Source organism: Hylobates moloch, unplaced genomic scaffold (genome assembly GCF_009828535.3).
Source record: "Hylobates moloch isolate HMO894 unplaced genomic scaffold, HMol_V3 SCAFFOLD_2, whole genome shotgun sequence".
Lineage (NCBI taxonomy): Eukaryota > Metazoa > Chordata > Mammalia > Primates > Hylobatidae > Hylobates > Hylobates moloch.
Window position 1 is genome coordinate 12,973,582 of NW_026652277.1, and position 15,235 is coordinate 12,988,816.

The following is a 15,235-nucleotide window of genomic DNA, read 5'->3' on the forward strand; positions in this document are numbered from 1 at the left end:
ATATTTATATATTATATAAATATATAACATATAAATATTATATAATATGTTTTTATAATATTTATATATTATATAAATATATAACATATTATATAATATGTTATATAATATTTATGTATTTACTTTTATATATTTTTATATATATTATTTTATATATATTATTTACTTTTATATATTTTTTTGAGGCAGAGTCTTGCTCAGTCACCCAGGCTGGAGTGCAGTGACGCGATCTCAGCTCACTGCAACCTCTGCCTCCTGGGTTCAAGCAATTCTCTTGCCTCAGCCTCCCTAGTAGCTGGGACTACTATGGACATGTGACACCGTATGCAGCTAATTTGGTTTTTCTGTGTGTTTTGTTTTGTTTCAAAGTGAAACAGGGTTTCACCAAGTTGCCCAGGCTGGTCTTGAACTCCAGGGCTCCAGTGATCCTCCTTCCTTGGCCTCCTAAAGTGCTGAGATTACAGGTGTGAGCCACCGCACTCAGCTGGCAATGCACTCTTTAGGGACATTCATCACATTTCAATTATGCTTCGTTTAAAAGCACTAACCTCCCCCAGCAGTGATAACCAAAGAAACAGGACTGTGGTTGCCATCTGGAGATGGGCTGAAATATGCTTCTTTAGGCTGGAGGAGAAGTTGGTACCAGCATTTTTCTGAGTGGATTTTTAAGCTCATCTTCCATGACCTATCACTGTACTAGGCATATAGCCGATGCTCAGAAAATTATTTTCTAATTAGTTACTTTCTAAGAGAGCAAGGATTTGCGTGTTTCCTGAGAAATCACCGAATTTTGTTGCCTACACTGCACTGAGAACAAATCATGACATAAAGGAAAAGGCTTAAAATTTCTGCTTTATGGGTGTTCTTGGGAGGGTGCAGGTCTTGTCCAAATTGGTCTGGGAGCCTCTGCTAGCCAGGCATGGTGGCTTATACCTATAATCCCAGCACTTTGGGAGGCCAAGGCGCTTGACTTGAGGCCAGGAGTTTGAGATCAGCCTGGGCAACATAGCAAGACCCCAACCCTACAAAAAAAAATGTATTTAATTAGCCAGGCATGGTGGCACGCACTTGTAGTCCCAACTACTTGGGAAGCTGAGATGGGAGGATCACTTGAGCCCACGAGTTTGAGGCTGAAGTGAGCTAGGATGACACTAGGGCATTCCAGCCTGGATGATAGAGACCTCATCTCTTAAAAAAAAAAAAAAAAAAAGTAGTTTAAGTAATCATCCTTGGGCCACATTTGCAATTTAGGTCTAAATGCTATTACTCTTGTTGATATTGAAATAAACAGTCTTTATTCAATATCTTCAACATGTTTTGCTAATGATCAGATGACATCATCTCATCTGTAGGTGGGAGAACCAAGCCAAAGCCCAGAATCACATTCTAGAGGACAGCATAAATATCAGCCTCAGACTTACAGAGCTCTCATCCTTACCTCTTAGTTCGATTGATGCAGGTTTAGAGCATGCCCTTGTAGGACAGAGGGAGTATGAGAGAAGGACAGACAGGTACCTTCTTTTTCAACTTTCAAGAAACAAACTTACATGGATCTGTCGTCTTGGCTGTGCCCATGACCTCTAAAAGAATGATTCCAGGTCAGGTGCAGTAGCTCACAGCTGCAATCCCAACACTTTGGGAGGCCAAGGCAGGAGGATTACTCGAGCCCAGGAGTTCAAGACCAGCCTGAGAAACATAGTGAGACCCCCATCTTTACAAAAAAGTTAAAATTAGCTAAGCACGGTGGTGTGTGCCTGTGGTCCCAGCTACCCAGGAGGCTGAGGCAGGAGGATCACTTGAGCCCAGGAGTTCAAGGCTGCAGTGAACTATGATGGTGCCACTGCACTCCATCCTGGGCAACAGAGCAAGACCCTGTCTTGACAAAAATAAATAAAAGTAAAAAATTTTTAAAATAGAAGTTAATAAAAGAGCGATTCCTTGAGATACTGACATGGGCTGTCTACGGTGGGGTGGACAGCATGAGAAATCCCAATGCGGCAGAATTAGGGTTGCGGCTGAGCATGAGTGGCATTCACCTCTTGGATCATTAGACAAACATGAAGTGACTTGATGCTGAAAAACTGGCAGAGGACTAAGAATGAGGAATTGTGCAAGATCGCATCAGTCTCATCCTGCACCACAGCCCCTGTTTGCCCCGGGGGCAAATTTGCGTAGTTATGATGAGTTGTGCAATGAGGCATAGAGCCACAAGAAGTGAGCAAGTTGGGCTAAATATGGGTATTGTGTCCCACTTTAATGATATATGGTGTATTAGTCTGAGGGACAGAACCTATAGGATATATATAGATATACAGAAAGAGACTTCTTATGAGGAGTTGGCTCACAAGATCATGGGGGCTGAGAGATCCCACAGTCTGCTGTCTGCAAGCTGGAGACCCAGGAAAGCCAGTGGTGTCAGTCCACTGGCTGAGTCCAAAGACCTGAGAACCAGGGAGCCAGTGGTATAAGTCCCAGTCCAAGGACAAGAGAAGATGAAATGTGATGTCCCAGCTCAAAAAGCAAGGGACAAAAAGAAAGAAAGAAAAACGAAAAAAGGGGCAAGGTCCTCCATCCTCCATCTTTTGTTCTATTCAAGACTTCCAGGTTTGGGTGATGTCCACCCATACTGGGGAGGGTGATCTATTGAGTCCACTGATTCAAATGCTGATCTCATCCAGAAACACCCTCGTAGACACATCCAGAAACTGTTCAATCTGGGCAATTCGGGGCCGGACACAGTGGCTCACGCCTGTAATCCCAGCACTTTGGGAGGCCGAGGAGGGTGGATTACTTGAGCCCAGGAGTTCTAGACCACCCTGGGCAACATGGTGAAACCCCATCTCTACTAAAAATACAAAAAGCTAGCCGGTTGTGGTGATGGGCACCTGTAATCCCAGCTACTCAGGAAACTGAGGCACGAGAATCGCTCGAACCCAGGAGGCAGAGGTTGCAGTCAGGCAAGATGGTGTCACTGTGCTCCAGCCTGGATGACAGAGCAAGACCCTGTCTCAAAAATAAATAATCTGGGTAACGCTTGGCCTGTGAAGTTGACACATAAAATACACCACAGACATGGTGACCAGTACACACACACACACACACACACACACACACACACACACACACTACCCATCTCTTTTAAAACAAAATCTTAGTAAAGAGTCCTATAAATGCTAAGATATACTAAAGAACAAAGGCAAAACTGTGGAGTTCAGATTTTCTATAGATACTCTTCAGCAGAAATAAATAATATAGACCTAATACTTGTAGTGTGTTTTATAGTTTCCAAGTCACTTCTCCATTTATGCCTCACCAAACCCAGTAAAATAATTGGAAAGGAAATTGTTATCCCCATTTTACTGATAAGGAAAATCAAACTCAAGGTCAGATGGTTCAGTCCACATCCCCAAGGCATTAGGGGGTTAAGACCAGAATATGGGATTTTCAGGGGACAGTAGAAATAATCTTAAGGAGAATGGCGTGTCACTATCATCTTTAGATATTTTGCTGGTGAGAATTCGTTAGGAAAACCCTTGGTGGCTTTCCTAACCCTACAAGTGGTTCCAAGTGGACTTTGCAAATATTGTCCTTGTCAAAATCTTCTCAACCTACTATATGGTTGTCAATTACATTTTCTCATGGAATTATCTCATTCGTCTTACATGAGAGTTGGAATTCCTGCAATTCCGGACCATGGTGGGCTGCTTTTCATTAAGATTCTTGGTTAAATGTAAAGACCACCACCAAGTCCCTCTGAGCAAAGAGGCCCTCCGGCTCTCCGGACTCTTGGAGAACATCCGTAACACCTGCCATTTGGGGTTCCCACGGGGCCACTTGTTAGAAACACTTGGAGATCCTCAGATGGAAATCTTTCTGAGAATATTGTTAGCCATGGTGTTGCTGATAAATGACCTCAGGCCTCTTCCTTCGGCAGTTCAGTCACCTGGGATAAAACAACACGGCGTGGGAGGAAGTGGGGCAGCCCTTCCCACCCCTACTCAGAGCACGTACACGCACACACACACACACATACCTGCAGACGGTCACGGTTTGTCTTTCCATACCATTTCTCAAAAGATCAAAGGAAGCAGCATGCATTATTCAGTAGTAAGGAAAGCAGATGCCTAAAGTACACACCCAGTGGCCACAGTCACCAAAGGAGCTTACATTTCCTCCTGCCAGCATCGCCCTGGGCTTCTCTAGAGTCTCAAAGCAAAGTTATTCCATGCCCGCCAGACAGCCCAAGATTCCCAGGCAAGATTCCAGCTCAGTCAACGACCCTGCAGAAACCCCTCCTCCAATGGCCGCAAGAGCACTGGGGGCTTCAGCACAGAGCTGTGGATTGCATAAGCACAGAGGAATGTTACACCTCGGCCCCTGCATAAGGCAGATGGAAGCCACCCTCAAGCCTCTGGGAAGTGTCTTCTGCTCCTCCTTCTATGATCCCATTTTGTCCTTAGTTAAGGGTAAAGCCCAGAATCCCAGGAAACAAATGGGATTTTTGCACACTCTGTGTGGTCTCCTTCAGTGTAGTTCCTTTGCTTGAGCAGAAACCCATGAAAGAAGCCACCTCTGGCCAGGCACAGAGGCTCACACCTATAATCCCAGCACTTTGGGAAGCCAAGGTGGGTGGACACTTGAGGTCAGGAGTTTGAGAGCAGCCTGGCCAACATGGTGAAACCCTGCTTCCACTAAAAATAAAAAAATTGGCCAGGCGTGGTGACGCACACCTGTAATCCTAGCTATTTGGGAGGCTGTGGCACAAGAATTGCTGGAACCCAGAAGGCAGAGGTTGCAGTGAGCCCAGGTTGCACCACTGCATTCCAGCCTGGGTGACACAGTGAGACCCTGTCTCAAAAAAAAAAAATGAAAAGCCACCTCTGGACCACTGGAGAAGTCGGATAAGGAAAAGGGAGGGTCACTTTCTTAACGTTATATGGGAGCACATTTCTGCTAGGAAGACCCCTAAAAACATCTAATAATTCCCCTGTGTGGAACTTGGCTTTCAGGGGTGTTTTGTTTTGTTTTGTTTTTTGAGATGGAGTCTCACTCTGTCACCAGGCTGGAGTGCAGTGGTGCTATCTCAGCTCACTGCAACCTCTGCCTCCAGGGTTCAAGTGGTTCTCCTGCCTCAGCCTCCTGAGTAGCTGGGATTACAGGCACGCACCACCATGCCCAGCTAATTTTTGTATTTTTAGTAGTGACAGGGTTTCACCATGTTGGCCAGGATGGTCTCAATCTCTTGACCTCATGATCTGCCCTCCTCGGCCTCCCAAAGTGCTGGGATTACAAGCTTAAACCACCGTGCCCGGCCAGCTTTCAGGTTTTGAAGTACCATGGGAAATTTTCAGAGTGAGCCGGAAGTCTAGAGCTCTGCTTCATCGCGATGGAATCTTAAGGATAAAGCCACCTGGAAGGATGAGGTGTATAAGGGGGAAACAGTATCATGAACAAGTGACATTGGGGAATTGGGCAAAGACTGTCAGGAGGTCTTCCCACCACCCTAGATTGGTTCTTATCCACACCCTTTCAGTCTTTGTGTTGAGTCCTATGAGAACATCCGATGAAATGATCCTTAAATTCAATGCATGTTAAATAGGCGAGGTCAGAAATAATAATACAGCCCTTTCCATCAGATTTTGTAACCATGTGCAATGCCTGGGGCACTTGATTCTTTAATCATTTTCCCTCCCACTGGCCACATTTCAACTCTTCCTGTTTTTGATATCTTCACTGGGAGATAGATGGTCAAGGTCAGACTTTTCACCCGAAAAGTCACCACAGTTAAAGGTGCCAGTTCTCACTTACCCCGAGAACAACTATGGTGAGAGAGAAGTTGAATCAATCAGGTTAGATATTTGATGGTGCATTTTTGGTAGCTTTCCTGTGGATTACGTTACAGTTAATGTTCCCCAGTGATACTTTGCTGGAACCACATAATGGGCTGTGTAAAATAGAATAAAAGACCTTCCTTCACTTTCCCTGCCTCCACGCAGGTATAGACATTTCATTTAGCAGATGAATCAAATAGCAAACTAAAAGCTATGTTCGCACTTAAAAGTGTTATTTTCTGATGGTTGGTTTTGAGTTGCGCATCAGATAAGCCTCTCAGCAGATGTTAAATATTAGCCCGCAGTCGACCATTGGCTTTAACATAGGTGTAAATGTTTGACAGAAAAGCACATACAACAGTACACTAACAAGTGCACCCCAAGGCATTCAGGTGGGAATGGAAACCATCTATTGTGGAAACCCTGGACAGTGTTTCTGTGAAGCCATTTGTACACTGTTCAATGATTTACATTCTGATGGGAACTGCTAATCCCAGAACTGCAATTCCAAACATTCTTCCGCATCCCAGCACCGACAGCCTCTATCAATTCCAACCGCCATAAACTCTTTCAGCTGGTTGAACATAAGGAATTATTGTCCCCAATTCTTCCGTAGGCTCTCATGAGTTCTTTTAACCCGTACTTCTAAGGTGGTTCCGGGGCAAATATTAGTATCCAACTTTGAAATTCCCAGGCCCAAAGAGCCTGAATGATATCTCTCCTTTGAAAGATCCAGGTGTGCTTGAATGCATTGTTTTAAATTGCAGGAGCCAATTCTGGACCTCTCGAAAAATAATTACAAAATCCATGAATCAGCCGGGCGTGGTGGCTCATGCCTGTAATTCCAGTACTTTGGGAGGCCGAGGTGGGTGGATCACCTGAGGTCAGAAGTTCGAGACCAGCCTGGCCAACATGGTGAAACCCCGTCTCTACTAAAAATACAAAAAAAAATGAGCCAGGCATGGTGGCGGGCGCCTGTAATCTCAGCTACTCGGGAGCCTGAGGCAGGAGAATTGCTGGAACCCAGGAAACGGAGGTTGCAGTGAGCCGAGATCGCACCATGGCACTCCAGCCTGGACGACAACAGTGAGACTCCGTCTCAAAAAAAAAAAAAAAAAAAAAATCCTTGAATCAGAGTCTGGCTTGTAATGCAAGTGAATAGAAACTCTTGCTAAGCAAACTCAGATTATAAATATTGTTCTGAGAATACGTTGGCTGAAACTGAGTCTCTATTGATTTGAGTGGAAATGTAAGTCCTAAGGGAGGTCACACACTGGACAAGTAGTTGGGGGTCTGTTCCCGGCTCCTTAAGTGCCATTAAGGCCCTGTGGTTTTGCAAAGTCTACCTTAATGTTTTTGGGTTCCATTCTCAGTAAAAGCACAGGGTCAGGCTGGCTGGTCTCTAAATCTCTTTTACCTCTAGCTCTCTGTCATCCAGTCAGCCACTATGGGATCTCGTGATATTAGGGAAAGAAAAATAAAGATGGATATTTGTGCTTAAGCTTGACACCAGACACAGGATATCAATTAAATTGTGTATTATTCTGGCATGCTGATGAACTCCGGGCTTCTCTTTGTCTTTAACGTGTGAGCTGTGTATAATGAGAGAGTGTTGTGCACTTAGAAGACTTAGAAGTTTATTAAGAAGGTAGGTCGGCCGGGCGCGGTGGCTCACGCTTGTAATCCCAGCACTTTGGGAGGCCGAGGCGGGTGGATCACGAGGTCAGGAGATCGAGACCACGGTGAAACCCCGTCTCTACTAAAAATACAAAAAAATTAGCCGGGCGTGGTGGCGGGCGCCTGTAGTCCCAGCTACTCGGAGAGGCTGAGGCAGGAGAATGGCGTGAACTCGGGAGGCGGAGCTTGCAGTGAGCCGAGATTGCGCCACTGCACTCCAGCCTGGGTGACAGAGTGAGACTCCGTCTCAAAAAAAAAAAAAAAAAAAAGAAGGTAGGTCATGTCCTCATGGTTAGTGAGTTTGTTGTTGTTGGGTTTTGTTTGTTTGTTTGAGGCAGGGTCTCTCTGTCACCAGGCTGGAGTGTAGTGGCATGATTACAGCTCACTGTAGCCTCAACCTCTGCAGGCTCAGGGGACCCTCCCACCTCAGCCTCCCAAGTAGCTGGGACTACAGGCATGCACCACCACTCCAGGCTAATTTTTGTATTTGTAGTAGAGATGGGGTTTCACCATGTTGGTCAGGCTGGTCTCGAACTCCTGGGCTGAAGTGATCCATCTGCCTTGGCCTCCCAAAGTGCACGAGCCGTCATGCCCAGCTAGGTGTTTTTACCATACACACACACACACACACACACACACACAGAGAAATCTTTGGATGTGATAGATATGTTTATTACCTTGATTGTGGTAATGGTATCATGGGTGTATGCATCTGTCCAAACTCATCAAATGGTTTATATTAAACACATGCAGTTTTTTGAGGTGTTTTAGTTATACTTCAATAAAGCTGTTTTGGCAGGGTGCGGTGGCTCATGCCTGTAATCATCCCAACACTTTGGGAAGCCAAGGCAGGCAGGTCACCTGAGGCTAGGAATTCCAGACCAGCCTGGCCAACCTGGTACCCCGTCTGTATTAAATAAAAAAAAATTATCCGGGTGTGGTGGTGCATGCCTGTAGTCCCAGCTACTCGGGAGGCTGAAGCAGGAGAATCACTTATACTCGGGAGGAGGAGGTTGCAGCGAACCAAGATCGCACCACTGCACTCCAGCTTGGGTGACACAGCAAGACTCTGTCTCAGAAAAAGAAAAAAGCTGTTTTAAAAGATATGAACTATATACATTTTGAAATATATATTTCAAAAATATAAATCTAAAGAGAGAGAGAGAAAAGGAATTTTTTCAAAAACCAAGGAGAGGTTTAAGTGCTTTGAAGACCACGTCCCTAGATCACAATTAAGTATTTGGGGGAAGAACTAATAGGCAGAAACATTGTTAAACTTACACTGTGTAACAGTGCTGACCAACAGAACGTTCTACAATGCTAGAAATGTTCTGTATGTGAGCTGACAGCACGGCAGTCACTAGCGACACTGAACTATTGGGCACATGAAAGAAATGTGGCTAGTACCACCGAGGAACTATATCTTTACATTTTATTTGATTTTAAGGAGTCACAATCCCACTATAACATTCCTTTCAAAAAAAGCCTTTCAATAAAGCCTTTCTTTCAATAAAGTTCTGAAGTTTAGTTTTTAAAGAAAATGCATTTTGTTGTCAAGCATCGCTATTCCAGTGATTAATAATATTAACAAACAGGTTTGTAAAATGCTGGGGCCTAGTCTGCCTCTTAATTTCTCGAAAGATTTAAAGGTGAGGCCTTTGAGATAGTCGGGTAGGCCCAGGCCCTCTAGTCCATCCCAGCTAAGAGCAGTAAAAAGGATGTTGGGAGTGTTTAGGACTGAATAATTCAGGGCGTGGTCTCAGAGACTCAAGATGTTCTATGAATATTGGAGATTCTGAGCAATTCCTCAGAAAAGGAGGCATTTTTTTTTTCTTTTTGAGCCAGGGTCTTGCCCCATTACCCAGGCTGGAGTGCAGTGGTACTATCACAGCTCACTACAACCTCAACCTCCCAGGCTAACCTCAGCCTCCCACCTCAGCCTCCAAAACAGCTGAGTCTACAGATGTGCACCACCCTGCCTGGCTAATTTTTAAATTTTCTGTAGAGATGGCATCTCATTTTGTTGCCCAGGCTGGTCTCAAGCTCCTGGGCTCAAGTAAACCTCCCGAAGAAGAGCTGTCATTTAAAATAAAAGAAAGAAGTGCTGGTTAAATACCAAACTTGTCTTCTTTTGTTGCTTTTTCCTTTCAGGAGCTTATCGATGTTGACAGCGAAGTGGTGTTTGAATTAGCTTCCTATATTTTACAGGTAAGTTGTTTTTCTCCTCCTCTTTGTGTCCTATGGCCATACACAGAAGAAAGGAAATAAGACTTACCGGGCATAGCCAGTAGCTGTATCTACTCACTATTTGTCGTCTTACCTTTTTTTAGCCACAAGCTGCATAGAGCTATTAGAGACACTGATGGAAACCATAGCAATAAACAGGGGCTTGTAGTATTTCAAAATGTTAAGACAGCAAATCCCTGTAAAGCAAAGTTGTGTGTTTAACCTGAGCCTGGGAGAAACTGAGATCATTTACTGACCCCATTTTCTTTGGGTTTGGTACTTCCACCCTGGAGAAAGCCAAGTGAATAGCTAGAGTTAGTGGCCAAAAAATCATGTTCTGCCCCCTAGAAAGACAAGGTAAAGCCCCTTAGGTTATGCAAAAAAAAAAAAAAAAAAAAGGTGTTATAGAATATTAGCTTAATAGTGGCAAGATGAGTTAAAATGATATCATTTCTTTATTCCTTCAATAAGTATTTATTGAGCAACTACTATGTTCAAGGCATTATACTGGATTCACTAAAGTTTCCCTGGTCCCTACCTCCAGAGTCTTCAGTATAATTGGGAACTAGCATAAAATACAAACCAAAACAAAAAGTGACCCTAGAAATAGACATTTCTGTCCAGAAACATGTTCATATTTAGGATCTTTAAACTATGACATGTCAGACCCAGGCTTAGAGGTGGAGATGTGCATGTTGTCATTATGAATCACTTTCTTTGTGTATAACTTTCTAGAGTTTAATTTCATATCTCATATTCAAATGGCAAAGATATGCATTCTGTTTGAATTGTATTCCTGCAGCAAATAGGATGCAGGAAGCTGAACTCATCTCATTCAGTAGAGAAATTCTCATGATTACAGAATGTACTTTAGAGTCTCTAACATTGGCTTAGTGTATTTTGCTGATGTTGAATTTTTTCTTCTACAGGAGGCAAAGGGAGATTTTTCTAGGTGAGTTTACAATTTTGTTGTTGTTGTTTAAAATGTAAGCCCTTGCTTCTCTATTAAAAGAAACTGTTCAGGATGTCCTTTTTAGGTGGACAATTTATTCATGTTATATGTTAATGATGAGATCTAACTCTCAACTTGTCCATTGAAACAGATAGATCAGGTGGAGAAAATATAGTAATAGCAAGGGAGATATTCTCCACTACATGCAAAGCCCGGAGATTACTGGAAAGCTGACATTAGGGCACAGCGTCACACATGCCCATTGTCCTGAGGTTGGACAGGCTGCTCAAATGTCTCGTAGAGGCTGGAATCACCACTGTGGTGTAAATATGGTTGCAGATAACCTGTCAGTCCTGACACGTATGTGGACATCTTTTTTTCCCTCAATGTAGTGCCTGCCCCTCAAGGGACAAAATACTGTCTTACAGGAAAATTTCATTTGTGAAAATGTTACAACATAAAAATACCCCACCTCCGCTTTCCTTCTGTCTTAGGATGTTGTGTTGGAGAAGACATAAACAGACAACTACTGGGAATCTGTGAATGGTGTTAATAACTCTGTAAAACTGCAAACTTGTCATTTATTTCATTCATCACCGTGTGTTGATCAGTATGGCTGAAATTGCCCTGAAATCTCTTGTGATCATCACCAGACCCTGCACAGAGCAGAGGGTGTAGCCAGCCACTAGCAGGACTATCTGCTCAAAGATAGACGTTATTCCTGGGATTCTGTTTGATCAAGCTCCTCTGAAAAAAAAAAAAAAAAAAGGGTAGCCCATTCTGGAGAATCAAGGTTTAGAGGCAAAAAGAGTGAACCACATGAACAGGAAAGGAAAGCATCGAGGCATAAGGTTCTGGCCCAGCAACAAGAAATTAGCAAATTGGTATTAAAAAGAAACACAGATCTTACCTCTGCCCCATCTAAGAACCTGTCTGTTTCCCCATGCTTTGAGGGATTTCATCTGTAAATGCAGCAAAAACTACTTCTGTTGGTGGCCACCTGTACTTGGCTGTCTTTGTCACTGGTTTTTCAGGTCTCAACTGCTTTCTCCTTGCTCTCCGTGTGCATTTCTCACGCCTTCTTTTTTACCATTATTATTTGTTAATTTTTTTCAGAGACAAGGTCTCCTTCTGTTACCCAGGCTGGAGTGCAGCGGTGCAGTCATGTCTCACTGTAACCTCCAATTCCTGCGCTCAAGTGATCCTCCTGCCTCAGCCTCCCAAGTTACTGGGACTACAGGCATGAGTCACTGCACCGGGCTAATTATTTTATTTTATTTTTTTTGTAGAGATGAGCTCTCACTATGTTGGCTGTTCTCAGTCAGACATTTCAGCAAAAGTAAAAAATTATTTTACAATCTAAAATAAGGATCGGCAAGCTTTTTTTGTTAAGGGCCAGATTGTCAGTATCTTGAGTTTTGCACGCAGTACGATCTCTGTTGCAATTACACAACTCTTCCTAAGTGCAAAAGCAGCCCCATAGGATAAGTAAATGGATGAGCCTGATTGTGTTCCAATAAAACTTTATTTATGGATACAGAAATTTGAATTTCATGTAAATGTCCATGTATCACACAATATTCTTCTTCTTTTGATTTCTTTTTCCAATCAGTTAAAAGTGTAAAAGCCATCCTTAGTTGATGGATAATACATAAACAAGCAGAGGACTGGATTTGTCCAGGGAGTTGTAGTTGCTGACTCTGATCTCAAATGCCATCTCTTCAGCTCTGTTTGAATATTTGCATAAAGAGACCTCCAGGCCCCTTTTATTTAAGTTTTCCAAGTTTTTGGTATAAAGCAGTGGTAGTCAAATTTGTAAATAGATAATGACTGTAACTAGCTGTGGCTGGAGACCCTGAACTTTGTAGGTGGCCAGTAACCATTTAGTGAATTTACTAAACATAATGTTTTCAGGTTATAGAAACTAAATCTTGTTACAATATTTATTTGTCACTTTTTTATGACATTAATTTGGCCTTGGAATTTGGGGTTTTGATAAGTGCCAGTCCATATCTACTTACAAAGATTTCTGAAGTCCCATGAAAAAAATGATTTAAAAACCACAAATCCAATGGATTCCAGTGTCTAGTCTACTTACTCACATTTTTCCCTCTACATTTCTTTCGCCAGCTCTGAACTCTGCTGTAAATGTTATTTATTTTGAGAGTACCCTGACAGGATGGAATGTGAACTGGGAATAGCATGATCTGGCCCCATGGATCATGGGAACATGTGGCCACATGGATTGCCAGGGAGAAGGAAGTGCAGGCTTGGCCTCCACAGTAATTCATGGCCCCCTAATGAGCTTCTGGAATGCCAGCTTGTTGGCTGAATTCAAAGAAACAAAGGATCCGGGTTGTGCTCCATTTGTCAAAGTGCTACTGCTACCTAGCAGTTTGTTTGTAAGCGCAGCTGTCCAGGAAGAGAAATCACTGTCAGGAGAGGGGAGAGGTCAGACACCTTATCCAAAAGGTCAGTTTATCTCACAGCCTAAAACCTACACCATGGACAGTGGGGGTGATTTGTTACATGGGAGTCTCTGATAAACACCCTTTTTCCGTAGCAGGCCCATGCTAGTAAAGCCATCTTTAGAGGTCCAGAGAAACTAGTACACTTGAGTGGCCTAAAATTTTGGAGTAAGAGAAGTAATTCTAAATTCCTTCCCATCTGCTTCTGGGAAGATACCCAACACATAGAAATTGACCACATTCGGTTCAGTGGCTAAACATTAGGTATTTTAGATGTCCCATTCTCATAACTTATGTAATTTATATAAATAAATTTATTTATGATTTATTATAGAAAGTTGTTTTTGCTATTGATGCAGGATTTTTTGCTCCTTAGTTCAACTAAAATCCAGCTTCTTGTCTCACGACCAGGAAAAATTAGGCACATGGACACACTGAAGGGGGAGGAGAGTGGATTATTAAGTGAAAAGAAGGCTCTCAGCAAAAAAGAGAGGGTCCTGCCAACAGGCTCCCACCTCACAGATTGAATATCAGTCTCCTCCCCTGCATAAGGCATGAACTCTTGCTGGCTCCACCCCCTTCTCCCAGTGCACATGTGAACCCGGTCCCTTGCAGGCACGCCCGGGCAAGACCCTGTGCAGGTTTCCTTATCTGCATCTGCCTGCCTCCTGCATCTGTCACTATTATTAAATGCGTAACTATATAACCTCAGTTTTATTTAAAGGAATGGCTTTGACTTCCATACTGTAGATATGTTTTCCTGAACAACATTAATAAAATACCAGCTTAGAACACACAGAACCCTAGAGAAGGCTTTTCTAGATACAACACAGGGTCCAGGGCTGAACTCTAAGATCTTCTAAAATCTAGAGGATCCAATAACCTTTTAAATGAATGGCCACCCACAAAAGATAAACTAACTCACAGCCTGAGAGGTCCTGAATCTATAACTTCCCAAAAGGCTATTTTCTTCAGGATACTATTATCCTAGATATTTACATTTCAGGGACTATATCCAAATTACATTTATGTGGAATGAGTATTAATCCATAAATTATGGGAGCAGTTTCCTTGAGGTACAGGAGAAAAGGGGATTGCTTTTACAAAAGAGAAGTCAAGGGCTGGGTGCAGTGGCTCATGCCTGTAATCCCAGCACTTTGGGAGGCCAAGGCAGGTGAATCACCTAAGGTCAGGAGTTCAAGACCAGCCTGGCCAACATGGTGAAACCCTGTCTCTACTAAAAATACAAAAATTAGCCAGGTGTGGTGGCATATGCCTGTAATCCCAGCTACTCGGGAGGCTGAGGCAGGAGAATTGATTGAACCTGGTAGGCGGAGGTTGCCGTGAGCTGAGATCACGCCATTACACTCCAGCCTGGGTGACAAGAGCAAAACTCCCTCTCAAAAAAAAAGACGAAGTCAAAAGTGCTGATACACCTTAATGGAAAGAGAACTATATAAAGACAACTGTGAACCGTAGCTACTCTTCCTCATGAAACTCACTTGCTCTTCCGTTTCTTCTTTTGGGCTGTCTGTTTTGCTCAGCAGATGCCTGAAGGCTTATTCTTACATAACTCTCTTTTCTTTCCCATTAACAAAATAGCTCACTTCCTTGTCTTGTTGGACTTTACACTGAAATGTCAGGTTTAGCGTGCTGAGAGAAAATGACTGTAATATAGATAGTTAGTATCGCCTGCCATAGAAGAGATACAGACCACACATGTTCATATTCTACCAAATGGAGGACAAATTTGTACAATACCTCTAAAGGTTTAGGAAATAGTCTTATCTAAAAATAACATTTTTTCACTTTTATTGTTTTCCTTAGCACAGCATGTAGTAATCTCATTTCATTTCCTGATGTATATACATGTAAAACAAAAAACCTCATGTCTGTCGACAATCAGGAAGTCAGTAGAGTTGGCATTTCTGTTTAAAAACAATTCAGTAGCCTCCAAGCTGTTAACAAAGGCAGCTGTGGGCCAAATATTTGGAAGACAAGAACCGATGCAGTTTAGAAACAAAAAATTGTCTTTAGATGATCGCTGTTGACCACTGGCCAACTAACTAACAGACATTATC

General features: G+C 43.0%; 1 protein-coding gene across 3 annotated transcripts in view; it reads left to right on the forward strand.

Annotated features, from left to right (window-relative positions):
- FRMD4A (FERM domain containing 4A) overlaps positions 1-15,235 on the forward strand; it is a 692,562-nt gene that overhangs the window by 568,256 nt on the left and 109,071 nt on the right. For all 3 annotated transcript variants that reach the window (XM_032158219.2, XM_058431644.1, XM_058431642.1), the window contains 2 exons: positions 9,660-9,716; positions 10,664-10,686. In XM_032158219.2, coding sequence (XP_032014110.1) covers positions 9,660-9,716; positions 10,664-10,686 — 80 coding nt within the window. The remainder of the gene's footprint in view (positions 1-9,659; positions 9,717-10,663; positions 10,687-15,235) is intronic.